A 22,496-nucleotide genomic window follows, 5' to 3' on the forward strand; every position below is an offset into this window, starting at 1 on the left:
AATGTTCACCAAATAAATGATAAAAAATAAACCTAGATACACTTTAAGATCTAAGAAAACACCAGTTAATGAATTAATTGTTCACGATACGATCAACTTCATAGGAACCAAAAGGAAACTTTAATACTCTGACAATAAAATAGAACTGTGAACACACTTCCTATGCACCAAATGAAAATATATACAGAAACAGTGAAACTTTCTCAAATACATGTACAAAGTTGTCTTTTTGTGCATTAAAATTATCAAAGGAAAAGCATACTTTCCTCACAATATCATTAAACATACCATAGCAGAAGTGGCCTTACAATTTCCGACAAAGCACATTAGTACATATTTTTTTTTTAAAAGTGTTGATGTAATTGGGTAGCTCATGGCAGATATGAGGGAAAATGTTGATTAATCAAACCTTTGGTTACGTGATATTTACTTGAACAAGCATATCTGGGAATAATATAAGAGGGTGGTTCTTTTGAGTAATGCTAGGATTTACATCTGGAAAACGTATCTTATTACCACATCACGTTGTTAGTGATCTCATCATATTGCACACTAAATTTAAAGTGGAAAGCAAGATTTCATAAATCAGTCAAAACCAGGCATGAATTATGCTCGATATTAAAAATTAAGAGTATTGTATCTATTTGCAGCAAAATCAAGTATGTACATATAAACAAAATGGAAAACATGCCGACATCTTCCCATCAAACAGCATGTTGTCAAAATTAAAACAAACACATCAAACCATCTTTACAAGTGAATTATTTTGTGTTCTCCCTGCTCCATTTCAGGAGCCTCAGAAACTTGTACGTGACTACAACTAGGCGCGTATTTGACTGATGCGAAGGTGTACGTGCTTCATTCATGCACCTACATGAAAACATCTGTCTCACATTTTCTTCTTTTCTGAATCTTCAGTCGGTTCTGATTTCTGTGCAGGGAACGCATGGTGATACAAATGTCTGTGGGTTGCTGCTGCACTATAAAGTTTGTACAAAGCCTACAAACCAGAAAAGATGTAAACCTTCTTAGAGCAGTGAGTTTATAGAGCCAGTTATCTATTTTGCATACATATTATAGTAGCAGGTTCAAAATAGTCACAATGTACACCTTGACTTCTTCGAATACTTTCATTTCCATCTGTGCTAAGTGTGATTTATGAAATCTGTCTAGAAAAATAAATATAACAAACTAACTCCTTCTTTCCATGCTCCAGTCACTAGAGTGAAATAGGTTCATAGGTCTGTTACTCCAGCTAAGCTAAGGGACCTGATCCAGTAAAAACTTACTATGATGGTGTGCTGGTTGGACCATCTGTGGTAATGGAAGCAAGGACTTCTAGGTCTAAAAGCGTAAGCCTCTATTGGTTGAGCTAAAGAACCCGTTCAATTTGCATGAAGGGAGTAGCCAATCAATACATTCCTTTACAAGGTCCCTTCCTTTAGAGGGAGAGACGGACAACACCTGACCCATGTGTTTCATAGACCTTACTTTGATTCTGTATAATGTGCAAGAATGAAAATCTTTCCCATTCATCAGTGCTACAGCTTCATATATACACTGTTTCCATTGTATGGCCTAAGCAACAACACAAGGGACTGATAAACGCTGCTCACCTACCAGCTGTTCTTCTAATTGTATGGCATAATTTAATTGAATCAAGTGATACTGTGGGGTGCTTCAAGTCATATACTTCCTTGTCTAATAAGGGTGGTCTCTTATATAAGTTTCACGTTTAAGATGCAAATGTTAACATTCACTATATCCATGCACTTTTTGTGAAGATCATCTAGGTGGTTGTAAAAACATGCCATGCAATAGCCTTTGATCATCAAATGTACATGCAGTTTTTCTAGAAATTGCTGCTTTAAACAAATGCAGAGTTTAGCCTTCAGCATCCTTTATCATACCAGTGGAGGGTTTTGCTGTTGTCTTCAGAGGGGAGAGCAGAGATTGTTACAAACAAAACTACCTAATCTAGCAACTAAATCTTTCACTGGCTTCTGCAGAACACTGATCATGAATGAGAAGATCCTAGCTTCAAAAATAGTTGGGATGAAAAGATGGTAGCTGCCCAAAGGTCTACATTAATTTAATGCATTTTCTTTGATGGATGAGGAATGGTTTAACACAGCCCCCAGCACCCTCATAAGGTCAGTGTGAATCTGTGTTGGTTTTCCTTTTTATCAAAGTGACTGTCACGCTGTGCATAAGACCAGCACAATGCCCATGCACCTCTGTATGGGGAGGGAAGAAGGGGATTACACCCATGCTGCTGAAAATATATACTAGCCACCAAAATAAGGTCTTAATTTTAAACCAGCCATTTCTTAAATTGTTTGAAAATAGTTCTCTTCTTCCGTCCCCCATTGTTTAAACATTTAAGAGGACCACTTAATGCTTGTGTGGGGTTGGGGTTCCCCCTGCCCAATAATCCTTTTTCAAGACTCTATTTTACACAGCAGAGATGAGTCATTGAACTCTGGAGAGCCCCTTACATTAATAAGAGCATGTTTGGTCTTTGGAAATGAATGCCACCGGCCCAGATTTCTGAGCAGAAACATGCATGTCAGAAAATAATTTCAATTTAGATGCTGAGAATTCAGATGCTTAAAGGGATCAGAGAAGAAATTTTCTGGTAGCCATGTGGAAACTGACTCTGATTTATAAAACTTCCTACTGTACATTTTTTAATGTTGTTCTGCCCGGGGCTTGATGGCACCGACGACCTAATAACTTGGGGTCCGGTTGTGCACTCAGTTCTCAGCAGCGCACCCTAGCCAACTCAAGGGGAACTTCTGCTTCAAAATCAACAGCAAGGTGTAACCATCTGGTTCTCAGAGTTCCGCTGTTAGAGGGGTATCTGAGCATTTGCAGCCGAACGTGTAACAGACGTGTTCCAAAAATCAAAGGGCACGTGATTTCTAGGAGTGGAACCACCAGAGCTGCTCCACCTCAGGCTTGATATGCCTGAGCAATAAAAAGATACAATAAACCCTTGTTCATCCCTTGGAGTCTCTGATTCAAAGGGGCGGTGTCTACACCTAATACCAGTTCCATTTAGAACAGCCTGGTAAAACAGAACAACAGCTTACCCATTTTACAGACAGGCAGACTGGCTTGTCTATACAAACAGTTGGCGAGCGGCAAGCTGAGGGGTAAATCCGTCTCATGCTAGCCTGTGGCATGCTAACTATCCCCATATACCATTCTGCTGTGCACTAAAACCTCCCTAGCGCGCACTGATGTACTCCCATTTCAAAATACAGTAGGTTTTGCCCCAAAGAGGTATGGGGGGGTGTAAATATCTTTTTAAATCTCTATTTTAGGTTGGTGTCTCAGAAATGGGTGTAATGGGTACATTTTGAAAATGTAAGATGCGGTCCTTACTCGGGTGAAACTCCGCTTAGCTTCAGTGGAAGTTTTGCAAGATTTGGCTGTTTGAAAATAAACATTTCTTGCATAAGCACATCATCATAAGCAAAAACTTACACCAAAATTAACCCAGATTCCCTCCTCTATTATCCTGGATTTCTTCTCCTATAGAGCTAACTTCTTCCTCATGCTTTTGGCCCTGAGCCTAGGATAGGATCTATATGCACAGACTCATGTGTCTGTGCAAGAGGCCCCATTGGACTGTCTGTGTGAATCTGATTGCAGGCTCTGGGCCCTCTATTTGTATGACTGGAGAGACACTGGTCATGCAGAATTGCTTTTCTTGAGCTCTAACGCTTGTATGCTGTCTTCCAGAGAGACTTAGTCAGTGAACTCTCTAGCAGGGCCCAACAGTGGATGAGAATTTCAAAGGTGCCTAAGGGAGTCAGATACCCAACTCTGCTTGGGAATGGGATGTAAATCCGTTGGTCCTTTTGCAAATCCCAGCTGCACTGAGGAATGCTTTAACGGTTCTAGGTGCTATACAACCCTCCTTAAAGAGCAGTGGATACAAAATAAGGCTCCCGGCAGAATGCATGGTTGTGAATGTGAAGGTGCCAGCCTCGCTGTGTGTGTTACTGCTGTTCGTTTTGCAGCGAGAGCAAGCGGCATGGCATGCACCCAGTGCAGAGTAGGGTAAAGGCATGGCTCTAGAACAAGAAAGTCACTTACCTCGTTCGTGCTTCCCTGTGGGAAAGGCAGTTGGAAAAGGGGAAAAAACAGCATCTCTGTGTATAATGCACTTCCTTGGTAATGTTACAGCATTCAGCTTTAGTTACACAGTCACTGTCTGTTACATTGGCTTAAACAGCTTTCTTAAGGGTAAGACCCCCCCCAGCCCTTATCCATTAACCCCAGCCTTCCACACCGTCCCCACTTTGGATCATGTTCCCCTACCTGCATGCTCTAAGGGCACAATACCCCTACTCCACATGCGTCCATACAACAAATACAACCATGTCAGGCAAGTTGGTTACGCTGTGGTTGTTCCCTAAGTTGATTAAAGACATGGTTCCAATTTGGACCATAACCCTGGTTTCAGATCCGCTCTGACTCCAAGCTCAGGCACAATGTGCAGGGGCTTGCTGGCCACACCTTCCTTCGGGACCTGATTCTGAGCCTGTATGCAGTTTACACTGGTTTCACACCACTGATACAATGTAGTAACTCCTGAGTTATACCGGCATAAGAGAGGAGTGGAGGGAGGAAGGTGATTTTTGGCGAATTTGTAGGTGGGGAAAGGTGGCTCCACTCCTCAATCCCCCATAATGGTCGCCACCGCAGGGCCTAAATCAAGTGCCCACTTTCCCTGTCAGAGCAGCACCTCACCTTGCCATGGGAGATCCAAAGAGACAGACGGCTCTGATGGGGCCATTCTACTGCCAACGAAGGGCTAGCACTTTGCTCACATACAGAGCTGTTTTGCCAGTGAAATCAGTTGGCATTAACATACTGCATCAGGCTTTTAAAACAGGGCTGAGCACGTCCAACTCGGCCTAAAATTGAATGACCAGCTCCTCAGCTGGTGGCAATTGGAGTAGCTTCATTAGCCAGACATTAATGGTGCTGTTCTGATTTACACCAGTTGAGGATCAGGCTCTTAATGCTTTGCAAAGCCTAGAATCAGGATCAATGTTTCCATGTTTTTGTTTTTAAATCCAATGAAAACTAGTTCCAAAACCAATATACCACCTCCTCCAAATTCTGCAACCCCCCAAACGTTGCAGCACTGTATTAGATTGGAAGGTTTGGGGAGCAGGGAACGTCTGTGTTTGAGCAATGCAGATAACCCCAGAAGGGACAGAAACAAGAGCATAGCAGGAACAGTGGTATCCTGCACGGTCCCACGCAAACAAAAGCCTGCTATCTAACCCCCTGTCTCTCTGCTTTGCCTGTCCTTGCTGCCTTTCCCCTCTGCTCACAAAAGTACCATGATACAATAATGCCCTCTTGCTGTCCCCCAATGGCCTGGCCCTCTGGGTGCACAGACCTGGTGGCCTGGTTAACCTTCCACCCCCTCAATTGATCATTTCCTTTTTGCTCAATCCAAGGGGAGGGACAAGGCAGTTAAAATTAATAGTGCTGCCCTGCTCATCCTAGTTAAGACTCTGTTAGCATGTCCATTGGAAACCCCCATTAGCAGTTTGAGGCAAGGGGGCTGCACCAGGCGGATTCTTGGCATATTGGCACTTGGGTAAGTTTGCTGTAAAAACTTAAAAAAAAAAAGAAAAGAAAAAAGGTAGACGATGTGTTTTTTTTCAGTTCCAGAGCCAGCAGCAGCCCACCTGTCCCTGCCCCTCTCTAAGAGCCTCCAGTGGATGGCAGCTTTGCCTCTGAAGTACAGAAGCCAGCACATTGGTATGGTCATCAGGTGTCCCTGTTCCCATGATGTACAGTCAATCATTGCACCTGCTGGTTGTGTGGGTCTTTCACAGAGCAACAGGGAAGAGAGTGTGTGGTTTTTTTTTAAATAGGAAAACAGTTGTAAAAACCACACACACAGGGGAGTTTACCTTCCTTGAACTGACTAGATTTCAAGAGGATGGTGTCCCTTGAATCATGTCAGTATCGCCTGTTGCTGTTGAAGTCAATGGTAAAACTCCCACTGATGGCAGTGGGTGTCTGGCCAAATACTGTGTTTAATGCACCATTTATTTGACCTACCATGCAAGTTTAAGCCACTTCTGAGGACCCTGACCTCATGAGTGCATGATGTAGGTGGAAACCTGTACCCGCCTGGAACCCTCTATCCATTGACTTCTGCTTCCATTTGTGACTTTGCATCCATTTGCAATGGTGCATCGATGTCATGGTATGCTCAAGATCTCTACCCAAGGGCCTGCGTTGAGTATGTTATCAAAGTGTTACTTTTGAAGCTTAAAAGTTTCATTTTCCACCCAAAACTGTGTCTTTTAAGCTATTACACAACTTTACGTCACTGAAAAGAATGGAAATGAAGTAAATTATGTGATATTAATAACCCTGAATCTGTTGATTTCCATGTAAAGATAGCCTATGAATCTAAAGCCTGATGAGAAATGCCTTCTGTTTTTTGTTAGACTCTAAGCACTAATGGCACAAGATGTACGTTACAGTTGTTGGGCTACGAATGTGAAATGAACAAGGGAGCTAATTCCAGCCCTGGCAACTGGAAGAGCAAAAGGCCACCCTGTTTTTTAGAAGTTAGCATTGTTGGCTTAAGCCCTGATTGAGCCAATATTTATACAGATGCTTAACTCACATAAATACTTCCACTGAAGCCAACGGGCTAAAGGATTGTTGAAAACCTGTGTGACCGCTATCTAACACGCTGACTTGTACTCCCCTGTCTCTCTGTATCCAGGACCTTTAAGTTCACATGAGGTCCCCAACCCCCAATTTATGGCCCAGGATTTACATTGTGCGGGATACACAAAATTTGAGTGGGAGGCATTAGTTTTGGACCTAATGGCTAGTGGTGTTGTGCATTAAACTAGCTCCAGTGTCCCTGTTTCCTCCATTTTACTTCACTCACAAGAGCTGTAATCAAGGGGGGGCGGGGGGGGGTTCTGTTCAGGTCCCCCATACTGGGCACCAGAATTCTCACCCTTACAATCATCTCAATAAACTAGACTGAAAATAAGTCCCTTGTCCTTGCCTGTCCCAGCACCTAGTGCAGGTGCATTCAGTGTGTGGCAGGTCTAAAGAAACTGTCTGGAATGGATTAAAATGCGGTGTTTAAGTTGCTCTGAAAGGCTACAGGAGAGGCCATTGCCTAGAGGATGAGTGTATAGCTGACTTAAGCCCCGATCCTGCAACTGGATGTGTGCAGGTCGTCCGATTGCAGGCCTGGGGCCCTACTGACTTATTTAAAAGCTATTGCAGCAGGAGCTGAGAATCCCAAAGCAAATCAAGGCCAAAGAATGTCTATTTTTATCACAAGCTAATGCTCTTACCTGGTCCCACAAAGCTGCAGCCACTTGGTCTATTACTGCTCCCAGTTCTCTGTATTCCCCAGAGTATCTGATATATGCCCAGGTGCACAGAGTGATAAGGGTCAACCCCATGATCATGTTGCATAGACTGGCTATGATGTCCAAGCCAATGAATCCGGTCACTCCGGCTATCACATACGTGATGAAGATGACCACAAAGAGTGTTGCAGGGGTACGTGCCGCGTGGAATATGTTCTTGCTGTCATTGTGCTTAATGTACTGTATGTAGAGCTCGTCTATTTCGTTCTCCAGTTGCTGTAGGTAGCGGCGACTGAATTCCTCCCCACCCATCTTCTTAACGCCTCGAAACAGCTTCACTGATTCTTCCTTGAGCTCCAGGTGTTTGTTCTGAAGATCACTGGGTGCGAGAAACGGCTTGTCTCCCCCACAAACCTATTCAGAGACAACAGTTCAGCTATTCACAATATATTTAAGATAGATCACAGTGACTGTAGCCCCCTGGGCTGGTGCTACCACCGTACGGATGATACATGATAAAAACGTAAGAACGGCCACACTGGCTCAGACAAAAGGCCCATTTAGCCCAGTATCCTGTCTTCTGACAGTGGCCAATGCCAGGCGCCCCAGAGAGAATGAACAGAACAGGGAATCACCAAGCGATTCATCCTCTGTCGCCCTTTCCCAGCTTCTGGCAAACAGAGGGTAGGGACACCATCCCTGCCCATCCTGGCTAATAGCCATAGATGGACCTACCCTCCATGAATTTATCTAGTTCTTTTTTGAACCTTGTTATCCTTCACAACATCCTCTGGCAAGGAGTTCCACAGGCTGACTGTGTGAAGAAATACTTCCTTGTGTTTGTTTTAAACCTGCTGCCTATTAATTTCATTTGGTGACTCATAGTTCTTGTGTTATGAGAAGGAGTAAATAACACTCTCATTTACTTTCTCCACACCAGTCATGATTTTATAGACTTCTATCATATCTCCCCTTAGTCGTCTCTTTTCCAAGCTGAAAAGTCCCAGTCTTATTAATCTCTCCTCCTATGGCAGCCGTTCCGTATCCCTAATCATTTTTGTTGCCCTTTTCTGAACCTTTTCCAATTGCAATATATTTTTTTTGAGATGGGGTGACCACATCTGCATGCAGTATTCAAGGTGTGGGCGTGCCATGGATTTATAGAGAGGCAAGATGATATTTTCTGTCTTATTATAGATCCCTTTTTTCATGATTCCCAACATTCTGTTCACTTTTTTGACGGCCGCTGCACATTGAGTGGATGATTTCAGAGAACTATCCACAATGACTCCAAGATCTTTCTTGAGTGGTAACAGCTAATTTAGACCCCATCATTGTATATGCATAGTTGGGATTATGTTTTCCAATGTGCATTACTTTGCATTTAGCAACACTGAATTTCATCTGCCATTTTGTTGCCCAGTCACGCCATTTTATGAGATCCCTTTGTAGCTCTTTGCAGTCTGCAAAGTCTTTGGGCCTCACTTGAGTAGTTTTGTACCATCTGAAAATGTTGCCACCTCACTGTTTACCCCCTTTTTCCAGATCATTTATAAATATGTTGAATAGGACTGGTCCCAGTACAGACCACTGGGGGACACCACTAGTTACCTCTCTCCATGCTGAAAACTGACCATTTACTCCTACCCTTTGTTGATAAATAAACAGATCTAGGGCAGGCTTCAGTGGAAATATTCCTTGGCAGTGATCACTACACCCCTTAGTAAGAGTTTGCAAGATCTGGCACCAAAATCTTTGGAAACTAGCACCGCTTCCGCTTACCTGGCCAGTCCAGCTGCTGTTTCCCCAGCCAGGATTGCTGTATGACGTCATTCACACCTACAGCAATTCAGGAAATCTAGTTTCTTGCATCGCTCTTGGTGTTATCAGTGTGATCAGCTGTTGCATGGGACTCTGAACCCAGTGAACCAGCATCTTGGCATTAAAAGCTTGGCAGGTAAAAGCTTTTCAGCTAACCTTTCAAGAAGCTTTCAAAAGATGCAAATTAAGTCAGACTGCTGACCGAGCAGGCAGAGAAGCTGGATAGCAGAGAATAGGAGATTTGGCAAGCTCCCTGATTTAATTTGGTCAGCAACTGTGAACTGAGTGGTAAGGTCCTGTGGCTATGGAGCAAACTGGACCTAAACTGAGCAACAAGGGCCCTCGATTCTGTGGCATTCCAGTGAGCCACTAGAAACTCTGCAGGAGCTTCTCTCAAAGTCAGAATGTGGAGCCTTTAGTGATTTAAACAAGGAATTGAACAGCACACCCAGTGCAGCCGCCCATGGGGCGGGGGTGGGGGTCTCATTAACGTCCACATTTTCAACGTGCTGCAATTTTTTTTTGTGCTGAAAAATGCGTAACTGCACCCTAGAAGTTGGTGGGGAAGCTGGAGGCTTTGGCAGCTGCCTGGGAGCAGGTTGGGTTCTCGGCACCCGGGGAGGTGTAGGGGCTGGGTGAGGATTAAGAGATTAACAAGGACCGGATTAAGGCACAGGCGTTATTAGCACCGGGGCCCGAGCTCCTAAATTCATGTGATGAAATTATATTCTAAACTGCCATAGTTTCAGAAATATACGCTCCTAGCCCTCATGATTACACAGAAAATCTTGAAACGAGCCCTGAGTGTAACCGATACAGTGAAGACTGCCGGAGTCTGCAGACAGCCTCAAACAATGGCTCTGAGAGGTATGAACTGCTCCACTCATGCCAGTCGGTTAACTCTGAAACCCACTGTTCTGAGGTGGCCCCCGCCAACGGCTCAGTGGGTGGGGGAATGGGAAGGGTTCTTGCTGCTGCCATCCCTTCTTCATGGTTTTGGTGGGGTGGGCTCCAACACACACAGCCCTCTGTTGTCATCATGTGCCCGGCCTGCCATAATCCAGCACTAGGGTTAGCAGGTTAGACAGATTTTTCCATCAACGTATTCCTTTGTCTCCTTCAGAAAGCCCATCTCGTTGAGATGAATGGTGAGGCAACTTACCCCTTTCAGAACATTTGGTTCAGGCTCTCTGCAGACTCAAGAAAACATTCCAACAGTTGATGCTTGACTCAGATCCCCTTCCACTGCCAGCCCATTCTAGTGCACCTATTTTTGCTCTTAAACTCCTTGCACTGGTATACAGATATTTATTTAGAGTTTTATTTTTGGCCACATAAATATGAGTATTTAACACCTTACTCTGACAGCCTGTTACTTTGCTGCGATCTCAACCTGCCCTTCCTCCATTTCACAGAGCATCTTATCTCTACCCCAGAGCAAGTGACTTAGAAAAAGGAAACTCCTCATTATTCACTAGTGTAAGGGGTTATTTTTAATTCACTTAAAGCTGCTCAAGATTATTTTGGTTTTGTGTGGGTTTAGGGGGAGTGGGGTAAGGAATCTCATATCCATCCTCACTTTTACTGGGACAAATGCTGTCTCACATAACTCGCTGAAACAGCTCCTTTTTGCACCCAGGAGTAGAAGAAGCGAGCCCTGAATGTCTGATTGTGACCCTTCATTGAGAATTTTAGCTGGCTGAGATACTTCAAACTAAAATCCCTGCCAAGTTTATTGAGAAGTTTGGATGAATAAATCACAGCCGGGCACAGAGGCTGCTTCGTAATCTGCCTTGTAAAGAAAACCATGTGCAACCTTATCACTTTGGAGGAAACATCTGATGTCCAGGACAATCTGAGCTGTTACCTTACCTCTTCCATTCTCTTATTGTAGTTGTCCTTGGCAGTGGCAACTGCTGCTAAATTGTTAGCCTCAGCTGTGGCCTGCAAGCGGGGCACAAAACACGATGCAAGTTTCAGATCAACCCGATGGTGCGGCAGGTGGGAGAGAAGCAGGCTGTGTTAGTAACATCTCCATCTCCCTGCATGGGTGGGTGCATGCGCACTCCCCACATATACACCGTGGTATATGAAGTGCTCACGTACAAAAATGAAAAATAATAAACAGCTCGCCCCGACCCTCCCCCTAGTAACAACTCGACCCCAGCCCTTCATTCATTCCTGCGCTTACTGCTACGGTCACTTCTGCCTGTTCCTGCAAAAGCCTGAGTGAATAGACGTGCCTTACACCAAACCCTTATGGACAACAGGCCAGCTCGGAGAGCAAAATTCCAGAGCGAATAGCCCTCTACCCATAGAGCCCTGCTTCCAGACGCCAGCCTATTAAAATCCACCAGCAAAAGCAGCTCAGCTGATCTCAGTTGTCATTGGTGCATTGGGAAAAAAGGGGTGGTGTCTCAAGAAGGCAGAACCAAACTTCTAGTGGGATTTATAGATGCACCTTGAATTGTAGTTAGTAGTAAACAGGAAGCCAGTTCCTGCAGGAATCCAAAGCCAGAGGCCGTAAAAACCCCTCACGCTGCAGCTCTGGGAAATGTTAAGAAAACAGTGGAAATGACCGTGCATGTGTAAACCGCTATTTCCTCTGCCTTGTGAAAAACACCTCAGGGAGCCTAACTCACTTCTGAAAATGGGAATCAGGGTCCTAAGTCACTGTGGTGCTTTTGAAAATTTTACCCCAAGTAACTGCAAAAGATTTCCAACAAGGTATTGCTTTGCTTAGCATGTTCGAGCAGCACAGAACAAACTCAAAGCCCTCCATGAGCCTAACATCGCAAATGACTGCCTAACGGAAAATCAACGTGAATTCCTGTAGACAAGCTCATACCAGCCAACAGCAAAAGGCACAAATACCTGCAACATTGACTTGGGATGTGGCAGTTCTTCTCCTTGATAAATCTTTATATATGCCTAGGAAACAATATAAACATAGCGTCACATTTAACAGTATGTTCATTCAAAACACACACACATCATACACATGCGTCTTACACAAGCACCATTAAGGAGATTTTTAAAAGGGACTTAGATGTCCAGCTCCCAGCATTTACAGGGTGACCTGAAGTAAAAATGGCCACTCCCCCACCTGCAGGGCTCGCCGGAGCCACCCCACCCTCCTGCCGCCCAGGGATGGGGCTGACCCCCCCTGCCCCCTGCAAGCTGACACACACACCCCCCAAGCTCCGTGCCATCTGCAGCTGCGGCTGGGGTTGAGCGCCCAAGCTCAGTGCCTCCCGTGGCTGGGGCTGGGACTGACCCCTGAGCTCCACGCTGCCTGGGGCTGGGGCTGACCCCCAGAGCCCTGCTGCCTGGCACCTCTTGTCGCTGTCTCCCCCCAGCCCCGATTCCTCCATGCCCCGTAGGGGGCCCACCTGACTTTTTTTTTTTTTTTTTGTAAACTGGGCATTTGCTCGTGCTAATTAATCAGCTGGGAAGAGCAAATGGGACAAATGCCCATTTTTGTCAAAAAAGTCAGGTCAGCCGGGACAGAGCTTAGAAAGGGGACTGTTCTGGCCAGAACAGGACATACGGTCACCCTAAGCATCGACTTAGACTTCGCCATAGACGTCCTGTGCTACCCTGGGCAAGTCACTTAGTCTCTGTGTGCCGCAGCATCCCCAGCTGTACAATGGGGATAACCGCACCAGAGAGTGGTGGGGCTACTCAGACCCTATGGTTATGGGGGCCATAGAAATACCTTTGCTAGAAAGAGATGCACTTTCCCCAGTCTGTGTATCCCAAACCTTCCTTTACTTCTCACTTAAATCTGGAAAAAACGCAAAGACTTCCTGTCTGAATAACCGTGATCTCGCATGGCTTAGGAGCCAATACCTTAAAGTATTCCACAAGGCCTCGACAGGTGATGTTATTTCCATTGATCTCCTTAACATCTAGGCTCTCAGGGCTAAGAAGCCAAGGAATCAACACCTTCAGGTTCTTGATGAACTCGTCATCTATTTCTGTAAGCAAACCCCGTGTCAGGTCCAGAGCGGCTCAGCTCAGACTTGTGCTTCAATATGCACACGCGCGACGTTACCAGCTAACGTCAGCCATCCTGTGACTGAGAGGCATTCTGAGAGGCATTCTGAGAGGCATTGAATGATGGCTGTACTCAGACGTGATAATATCGCATTAGTGCTACTTGACTGAAGCATAATACACACCGTTATGATACATTTTCAAAGCAGTCTCCTAAATGGCACCCACAATTTTTGCACCCACAGCCACCTGCATGCACAAAGCTGTTTTTGCATGATCAAGCAGGTAACCGATGCCTCCAGAACCGGTAACTGTGGCCATCAGCACCTTGTTGCATGGAGTCAGGTCCTGCAGGTCTTGAACAAGTGGGTCCGGGTGAGTCATCACACACCAATCCTCTGCCTGGCAGCTCAGCTGGGACTGTGTTCCATGAAGCCCAACTGGGGCATAAGCCCCGCCTCTATGCTCTGATTGGGAGAGTTCCAAGGCGCCTGATTGGGCCACAGCCCCTATTTAAGCCAGAGGCGGAAACAGGAAGTTGTTTGTAGTCAACTGAGCTTCACACAGCCATGGAGTGCTAGTCTGGTACTTACCTGTTCCTGACTGAGCCTGACTCAGGTAAGTGCCCCCTGGTTGATACCCTCCAGTCTGTCTCTCCATTCTGATCTGCTAGCATTCAACCCAGCCTGATTCCTGATAACTGGCTCCTGGCCCCTGACTCCTCAGCTTGCACCTGATGCTAACCCCTAAGCCGAGCCACCCATGCCCCAGCCCCATGGCAAGTTACATGCTTTGTTCAACCAGCACCTGTGTGCAAAAGCAACGTGAGCATGGAAATATTGTGCTCTTTTCTCTCTTCTTTGGCACTCCTGTTTTGAAAAAAAATCACATTAGGAACTGAAAACGTTTGGCCTACAGGTTTAAAAGAATAAGAATTGTTCTTCCCTGCTTTTTACTGCACTCCCCCGATGAGATTTCTTACACTGAGATCGTATTCCTGTCTGGGTACTGCACGCTGAAATATTCATAGACAATATCTAAAAACTATTGGGACCATGAGACTCTTAGAACCTGCAGATTGAGAGCTCCTGTATGTGCATTCGAGTGTCGCATTAGGAAATCCAGGGTCCTGGCATCACCTGCTGCTGGTTGGCTCCAGTTTGTCCTCCTCGCTACGGCTGGAAGTTTCTTTGCTGCGTTGTGAAGCAGTGAGGTTTTCATGGAAGACATCTCCAGTAAGGCTTCTCTTTGCTTAAATGGTTCAGTGGCGGTTAATTTGCCCTTTGGATAATCTTTTATTATGAATCCTGCAGGCACTTCACTGCTGATTTTTATTGCTGACCTTTCTAAAGTATTGTCTTTGCCACTCAAAATATAGAAACTGAGAACGCCTAGACCGTGTAGCTCCACCATACCATTGACTAACTAAACAGATGCTACTGCAGCTCAGAAACACTGCCATGGAAGGGCTGTGCTAGACCAACAAATCCAAAAGGCTAGTGGCTAAGGAGGTGGCATCTAATATGGGTACCCATCAGGCCTGGAATACACAATACATTTCCTTAATTTCTTAGCCACGGGGACATATATTTGGAGGAGGTGGTGGTATTTTTATTGCACAGTGTCTAGATCACTCAGTGTAAAGCAGTCTTCCTTCCTGCTCCTCCAGGGATAGGTTCTATCACAGCACTTTCCAAACACGAGAGACTATCTAGATTCATTGCCTCCTGCTAGTACCAAGGGTATCTTCCCCAGAGCTGCTAGCGTTGTCGCTGGAAGTTAATGGGCTCTGTTGCCATCTTGACCGATTCAGACAAGATCGCCCATAACGGCAGGACCAAGTCATTTTAACTTACAACATCTACAACATATTTTCTATGAAACGGCAGGAAACTGGACAGTGCAAGTGAAAGGGCCTGCCTGGGCATTCAAAGGGTAACAACAGTGATGTATTTTCATCTGATTAGTTCTGAGCAAGCAGAGGAAGCAGTGGGCAGCTTTGAGGGAAAAGGGAATTGGAATGATGAGGCTCCATATACCAGTTCTTTCAAAAACAGTCATCGAGTTCTAGCTGGCTCCTAAAGTTCCGCTTGGAACTACAGAGCGAAATCTATAGAGGATAATTAACATTTGAGACTGACTATCTTATATATCCCTTTTCTTTTAACTGGTTCCAATTTCATACACACGTTGTGTCAGACAAGTAAGATGTATGGTCCCCTTAGCAGGCACTAGAGCATACAACAGCCAAAAAGCAAGTTCTTTTGTCTAATTTGATGCTAAAGGAATATTTTCTTTCCTTCTAAGAGATTTCAGGAAGCACGTAACTATGGGTTAAATGACTGCCTAGCAGAGAGAATGCTTTGCAACCACAAATAAAGTTAACTTAAAAATCCACAGCCCACAAATCCATTGGAAAAGAAATGCAGCCCCTGAGCTACTAAGGTTTCCCTCCAGGGAAACCATTAATCAGTTGACTCAAGAAGACTAAATATTGCTTTGGAAAGCTTTTTACACCAAAGTCTCTCAGTTTTAAGGACCCAGTTTTCAAACTGGGCTTCCGTTTCCCCACAAGCACAGTCTTGCTCCACAGTGAGCTGCTTCCACAATTTTGTGCTTGAACTGAATTAACAGCAAAAATATCAATTAATTATAGGTGCAAAGTGATGCATCTAAAAATGCAAACCTCAGCCGCTGGTGTCACTTTGTTCTCAGCCATCTGCCTAGAACTTTATCTTTTTATTATTTTGTGTTAGCAGCTCCTAACACATCCCTTTGTGAGGGTAAAATCACTGAAATGTACAGGCATGAAATGCTGGTTGGACTTAGAAGGGGCTATCTATGTTCAGCACTGCTTTCCACAGGTGTTTTACCAAAAATATTTGAAAGGGCTTCGGGAGAGAATAGGGTACCTGACAATGTGTATAAATAAAGCAATTATTCAATTGCAAAGGTAAATGATCAGATTCAATATCAAGCTATAGCTTTAGTTTTCCATCAAACCTTTTAGTTTTCCATCAAAATTTGGGTTGGTGGCTACTTTCAAGCCAGGATGAGGTAACAAAAAGCAGGAGATGTTCGTGAAACAAGAATGAATGTGTTTTCTGACATTCTGCAATTCTTCATGTTGATTTCCTGAGACCTACGAGAGATTGGCTTGATGTTAGCATGTTTACATTTTATGTGGACATCAGATATGTAACATTAAAGTGTGGAGTACATACTGCAAGAGGACTGATTGTTTAAGGAAAACAGAAAAGGAGTACTTGTGGCACCTCAGACTAACCAATTTATTTGAGCATAAGCTTTCGTGAGCTACAGCTCACTTCATCGGATGCACGAAAGCTTATGCTCAAATAAATTGGTTAGTCTCTAAGGTGCCACAAGTCCTCCTTTTCTTTTTGCGAATACAGACTAACACAGCTGCTACTCTGAAACCTGTTTAAGGAAAGTGTATTCAGAGGGAGGTCTATGCATGCTTTATGAGGCCAAAGACAGAGCTCTTCCAGCAACCAAGTAACATTTATGTCTCACTCTGACCACATGCCCTGGAGTGTGTTATTACTCTGAAAAATGTGCATGCATGAGTCTGATTAGAATACAAAACCATCTCAGGATTTTATAGCGGGGTTTTCTTGATCCCCCTTTAATTAGGCCTTTTCATTTATTTCCACTATCAAACCATCCATATATTTCCTGACTACTTCCAATAGTGCCCTCTCCCATACATTTTATTATACAACTATTAATGCTAAATTCTTCTTGATCATGTAGTTATCCTTTATTTCCCACCTGAAATGTATGTTGCCCAGAAATCTCTATGGTGGAACAGGCTAACTCTGTATACTTCTCTATGTATTTTAATTATTGCTCCTAAGAGCCATGGAGGGATTTTGTTTTCATTCTGCTTTTCCTACCTGTGGCATTCCCAGCATTGGAGAGGTAGTGAGCTCACCCATCACTTTTCCACATGAACCACCCCCTCCTACCTCTCCTATTGCAGTACTTGTCTTTCAGCTTTACATGTACACCATGCAGCCTTTGCTAAGTCATCTCCAAGGCTCTCATCCGGCAAGGTGTGCATGAGGGAGCAGAGCTGGTTATGTTTCTATGCAAGTGTGAGCAAAGGCTCTGGTGGGTTATTCTTGGTCCTCCATAAGATACGGTAGTAAAAGGCAAGCCCAATCCTTTACTTTCAAGAGCACTGGCCAAAAAGGGGTGTGGGCGGAAAATAGATGTATCTGAGGAGAGATGCTCTGGAGTGCGAGTCTCAACATGCACATGGGGTGTCTCTGCATACTATCTTCCCGCTTCCAAGCAGGAGTAAGGTAGTAGCCACTCAACTGAGCTCTCATTAGTCCAATTGCTCTGTACTCTGTCTCCTGCTCATCACATCCTCCTGGAGCTTACATGCACAACTCTGCGCACCTGCACTGTGCAGAATCAAGGTCTCCAGACCAGCCTAGGTACTATTCGTACAGTGGTGTGTGGAGAGCAGCAGCTTCCCTGGGTTAGGAGATGAAGAGCTTTCTAATGCATTCTTGAACCCCTTTCCATCAAACCCATCTCACCTGGCCAGGTCAGCTCAGAACTAATTCATGCCAAGTTCATGCCAAACAGCATCCAGAAATGTTGGACAAACCTTAAGACGTTTTTCCAAAAATTTTGAACCACCATCAGATCCATAGGAAAATTCATACGGGAAACTCCAGTCACGAACAAGGAATATGAGAGACTAAAAAACACAAGTAGGAAACAAATAGAGGGCTCATTAGAACTGTGCTCTCCAGTATGGGCTTGATCCACTGAGTCCAGACACTCTTTGACTACACTGGACTTTGGATCAGGCCCTATGTTTTCCTTTTGCCTCATCTTCCACAAGAAAAATGACAACTGGAGCGGGGTGGATAATACAAAAATAATTTTACAGATTATCTTCACAGATAAAAAAAAAACTTAGCCATGTTCACACCCACTTTATGCTCACGTCCCACAAATAGTCAAGCCTTCAAATTTCACTGGCAAAAAAGACTGGAGAGAAATGAATTTCTAAGTCACATGCAAAATATTCATGGCAGAAGTGCTCACATGCTCATTCAGTCAAGGAACAGAAGAAAATACCATGCTACTTGTATCACCAATCACAACTGAGCAACACTGCCTGGATGATGAATATCATCTTGCCACAGAAATATCAAATACCATATATCAAATACATGCACAATTTTAAAAGTTACTGCTTCATCGAATTGGAAAACAAGAGATAAATTTAAGGAAACTGTGAGATGAACAAAAGGAGGCTACATTTATTTTATAGTTATTCACTGTGAATTACTCACTCAGCTCCAGTGGCAACTTCTTCGGGTCCTGAATTTGTGATTATTTTGGGTGAAACACTGCCCTGTGCAATGGGTGCTCTTGGGACTGAAGGGGAACCAACGTGGTGCACAGACCATTGTGCCGGGACTCCACACAGGGGAGGCTCCCACTCTGTAATTAGCTGTTCCACAGATGAAAACCCCCTGCCCCAAATTTGCATACAATACTATATAGCTAATGGCCATTTGAGGCTCTACATTGAAGAGCACCGCCAATGATTCGGGCACTTCCTGTTCTACCTAGAATGTGAGCGTTTGGATAGAACAGTAGGCAGGCGCATAGTCTGCAAAATTAAAAGGAAGTTTGCTAACGAGCACAAAGGGAACAAGATCCCTAACTTCAGCCACAGTTAGTTTTATCCTACGGGACATTTACAGCTTTGAATTATTTTTTTTTCAGCCTCGACTGGGCATCTTTCCAAGCTGCCTCGTAATGAGAAACATATGTTGCATGAGAGGATAAATATGAAATCACAGGTTTGTAATCTTTATTGAGGCAGCCAAAGTTTCTGTTCAAGAAATAAATAAATGCCAATGAGGTCAAGTTACAATCGTTTCAAAAAATAATTTTCAAGGCATGTCCTGCATTCAAGGTCTGATTTACACAGCACGTACCTAAGTGACAGACTATGTGGCTAGGGTTTGGAGAGGCAGGCAGTTGCATGCGGAAGCCAAAAAATGGCCCTGCACAAATGCCAGGGTTGCTTTTGCACAGAAGAATAAACAGGTCAAATAACTGGAAATATGTTTGTTGGAAATGCAGAAAAAAATTACACAGAGAGAGAGAGAGAGAGAGACCTCTACCCCTCCTTATTCTCTCTCCACAAAGCACTGTCTTTAGAGAGAAAGTGAGACATAAAATTGACAACTGCTATGAACATTACAATCTGTGGAACATGTACGTATCTGTCTATTTCATCCTGCACCCTTCTCCAAGGTTACGTCGACACAGCAAGGGAAGGTATGACTGTAGCACGGGTAGGCGTACCCCCGCTAGCTTTAATCTAACTAGCATAGGTAACAGCAGTGTAGCCATGGCAGCAGACGCTAGCAACCAGAGTACGTACTGAGGGTCCCCAGTGGGCTTGGACTCCAGTTGCTACCCTGTGCCACCACGTCCTCATTACTATTGTTAACGGCGCTAAATTGATGCAAGCATGGATCTGCCTACCCATGCTACAGTCACCTTCACGTCAGCGTAGACATGTTCAGATGGTCCTGTGGCACACCTCTGTAACGAGATCCGTTTGCACGAATCGGTTACACACGCTCTGTCCTCCGACTCCGATTCAGAAGTCATTTTATGTTTGCGGCATGGTGGCCTAGGAGCCCCAGCTTCCTCTTCCTTGGTTGCACCTCAGGCCAGCCCAAGCTGTTTACCAAGAGTGACGCCTTTCCCAGAGGCAGCGAGTCAGTCAGGCATCTCCGTGCAGGCAGGGCCTCCAGGGTTTTCTCAGCTACTACTTCATTCTTGCCTGTATTTCCTTACGTACGCTGATTCCCACAGCTTCCCGCATAGATTCCTACATTGTAAGGCCAGAAGGGACCACTGTAATCCAGTCTGACCATCTTTGCACCCCAGGCCACAGAACCTCGCCCAGTGCCTTCAGAAAGACAGACAATCTCAAAGTGATGGGGAATCTCCCACATCCCTAGGTTAAGTTGTTCCAGTGATTAATTTACCTTCAGTATTAAAAATAAGTAAACCGTGCACCTTATTTTTAATCGGAATTTGTCTAGCATCAGCTTCCAACCATTAGATCTAATTATGTTTTTTAATGCTAGATTGAAGAGCCATTTGCGATCAGAAATCTCTTCCCATGTAGGTACTTGTAAACCATGATCAACTCCCCTCTTAATTGTCTCTTGGAGGAACTACATTGATGCAGCTTGTGAAGTCTCTCACTGTAAGGCAGGTTTTCCAGACTTTCAAATCATTTTTGTTGCTCTTTTCTGAACCCTTCCCAATATTTCAACATCCTTTTTGAAGTGTGGACACTGGAACTTACCAGACACAGTCTCCAGGAATGGCCCCACTAATGCCGTATTCAGAGGTAACACCAGCTCCTTACTCCTGCTTCATGTTCCCCTGCTTACACATCCCAGGACTGCGTTCATCTTCTTACATAAAGCATCACATGGGGAGTTTGTGTTCAGTTCATTATCTACCATTACCCTTAAATCCTTTTCAGTGTCACTACATTCCAGGATGCTGTGTCCCATCCTGGGTTATCTACCTTATTTGTTCCTAGATGCACGACCTGGTATTTGGCTGCATTAAAATGTAAGTTGTTCAAATGAGCCTATCTTACCAAGTGATCCAGGTCGAGCTGTATAGCTGCCCTAACCCCATCCTTAGTTATCTCTCCTCACCAGTTTGCGTGTTGTCTGCAGATTTTACCAGTAGTGAATTTCCGTTTTCTTCCAGATCATTGATGAAGATATTGAACAGCACTGGGCCAAGAACACCTCCCTGCTGATCCCACTAGAAACACCCGCACAGGATGATATTCCCTATTTACAATTACTTTTTGTGATCTATCAGCAAACCAGTTTTAATCCAGTTAATAGGCACTACGCTTATTTTGTATCGCGCTAATTTTTTTCAATGAGAACGGCTCGTGGGACTAAGTCAATGCCTTACAGAAGCCTGAGCATATTATGTCAACACAGTGGTACCTTTTGATGGGCTCCTAGATCCCGCCCTCTGTCCTATGCCCCAGCCCATGTAAGTGCTTCACCCCACCTCTACTGCTGCAAAAATCTGCTCCCACCTCCTGCACCGCTTTCCAGCCACACAAGCAGGTTCCTGTGCTCATCCAGGGCAGGAACCAAAGGCATACGGCAATATGACTGACTTTGCTCAAAGACAAAGAGACTGGGTGGGCTGCAGATTTAAGGAACTGCTAAGCAACCGCCTCATTATTAGCATCTGCAGCAGCTGCCTGATGGATCAGCTTCTCCATCCCCGCATCATCTGCTCTTTATTTATTCATTCATGTTTGCTTCCAGTTGGAGTGGGCCTGTGAAAGTATGTAATCCTCTCACAGTGCCATTCACTCCTCTGGCATCACTTGCCAGCTAAAGAGGCTAGAGACACATCCTCCGACGTTCTCCATTTGAAGTGCCTGCGTTATTTTGAGTGGGAAATGGAAGTACAAATAAAACGGTTTCTTACCTGTGAACAGAATCTCCTTTAAATTGATCGTTTCCATAGATCTACCCTCTCGGGCATCGGGAAGAATGATTATTAAATGTAATGCCCCTTGTTCTGCAGGGCAGCAGAAATTCCACTGGAACCAAGGGACAGCGCGGAAGTGGGTTATTTTCTATAGCTAGTCAGTGTTCTGATCCTGCCCATGTGCTATGCAGTGCTGTCAATGACATTCCAGCTGATGACCCATCAGTACATCAGCCTGATCTCAAAGCCTTGAATCACACCGTCAGCTGAGGGACGGTACTCTGTGCTGCCTCTGACTGCTGTTCCTGCTTGCTCACTCCCTGGGCTAGAGTACCACAGGGCAAGTGTGCTTAGCCACTGGGAAATTCATCCCCAGGCCTCTGCACCGCTTACATCCTTAAAACAGGGCTCTGTGGGGACTTCAGTGGCGCACGGGGGGTGAATTCCACCCATCGCGCCTTTTGTCATTAGAGCAAAGCCTCACGGGCCGATAGGCTCTGCCTGGGTCCCTCCCAGCCTGCTGTGTCCAGAATGATGATAGTGCCCAGGGGTCTGCAGGTTGGGGAGACTTTGATGGGGAAAACAGCGAGATCTTGGACTTTGCTAGAGAGCAGGGGAACAAGGGGAACAAGGCTTTGTGCCTCTGCTCAGCAAGGTCTCACCGTGCCTTGATTTATTCAGGTTTCCTCTCTCCCCATATCGCAAACAGCAGTGACACCTGCTGGCGAG

General features: G+C 44.8%; 1 protein-coding gene across 2 annotated transcripts in view; it reads right to left on the bottom strand.

Moving 5' to 3' along the window:
• Positions 1-113: 113 nt before the first annotated feature.
• The window catches only part of ATL1 (atlastin GTPase 1), a 46,652-nt gene continuing 24,269 nt past the window's right edge, over positions 114-22,496 (bottom strand). The window contains exons 7-14 of one of the 2 annotated variants that reach the window (XM_074956548.1): positions 17,851-17,943; positions 16,212-16,350; positions 13,062-13,189; positions 12,084-12,140; positions 11,082-11,153; positions 7,371-7,802; positions 4,108-4,122; positions 115-1,000 (exon numbers count right to left, since the gene is read on the bottom strand). In XM_074956548.1, the coding sequence (XP_074812649.1) occupies positions 890-1,000; positions 4,108-4,122; positions 7,371-7,802; positions 11,082-11,153; positions 12,084-12,140; positions 13,062-13,189; positions 16,212-16,350; positions 17,851-17,943 (1,047 nt within the window). In that variant the 3' untranslated portion in view covers positions 115-889. Of the gene's footprint in view, positions 1,001-4,107; positions 4,123-7,370; positions 7,803-11,081; positions 11,154-12,083; positions 12,141-13,061; positions 13,190-16,211; positions 16,351-17,850; positions 17,944-22,496 lie in introns of both variants that reach the window. The other variant, XM_074956549.1, reaches the window with a different exon arrangement.

This window comes from Natator depressus, chromosome 6 (genome assembly GCF_965152275.1).
Source record: "Natator depressus isolate rNatDep1 chromosome 6, rNatDep2.hap1, whole genome shotgun sequence".
Taxonomy (NCBI): Eukaryota; Metazoa; Chordata; order Testudines; family Cheloniidae; genus Natator; species Natator depressus.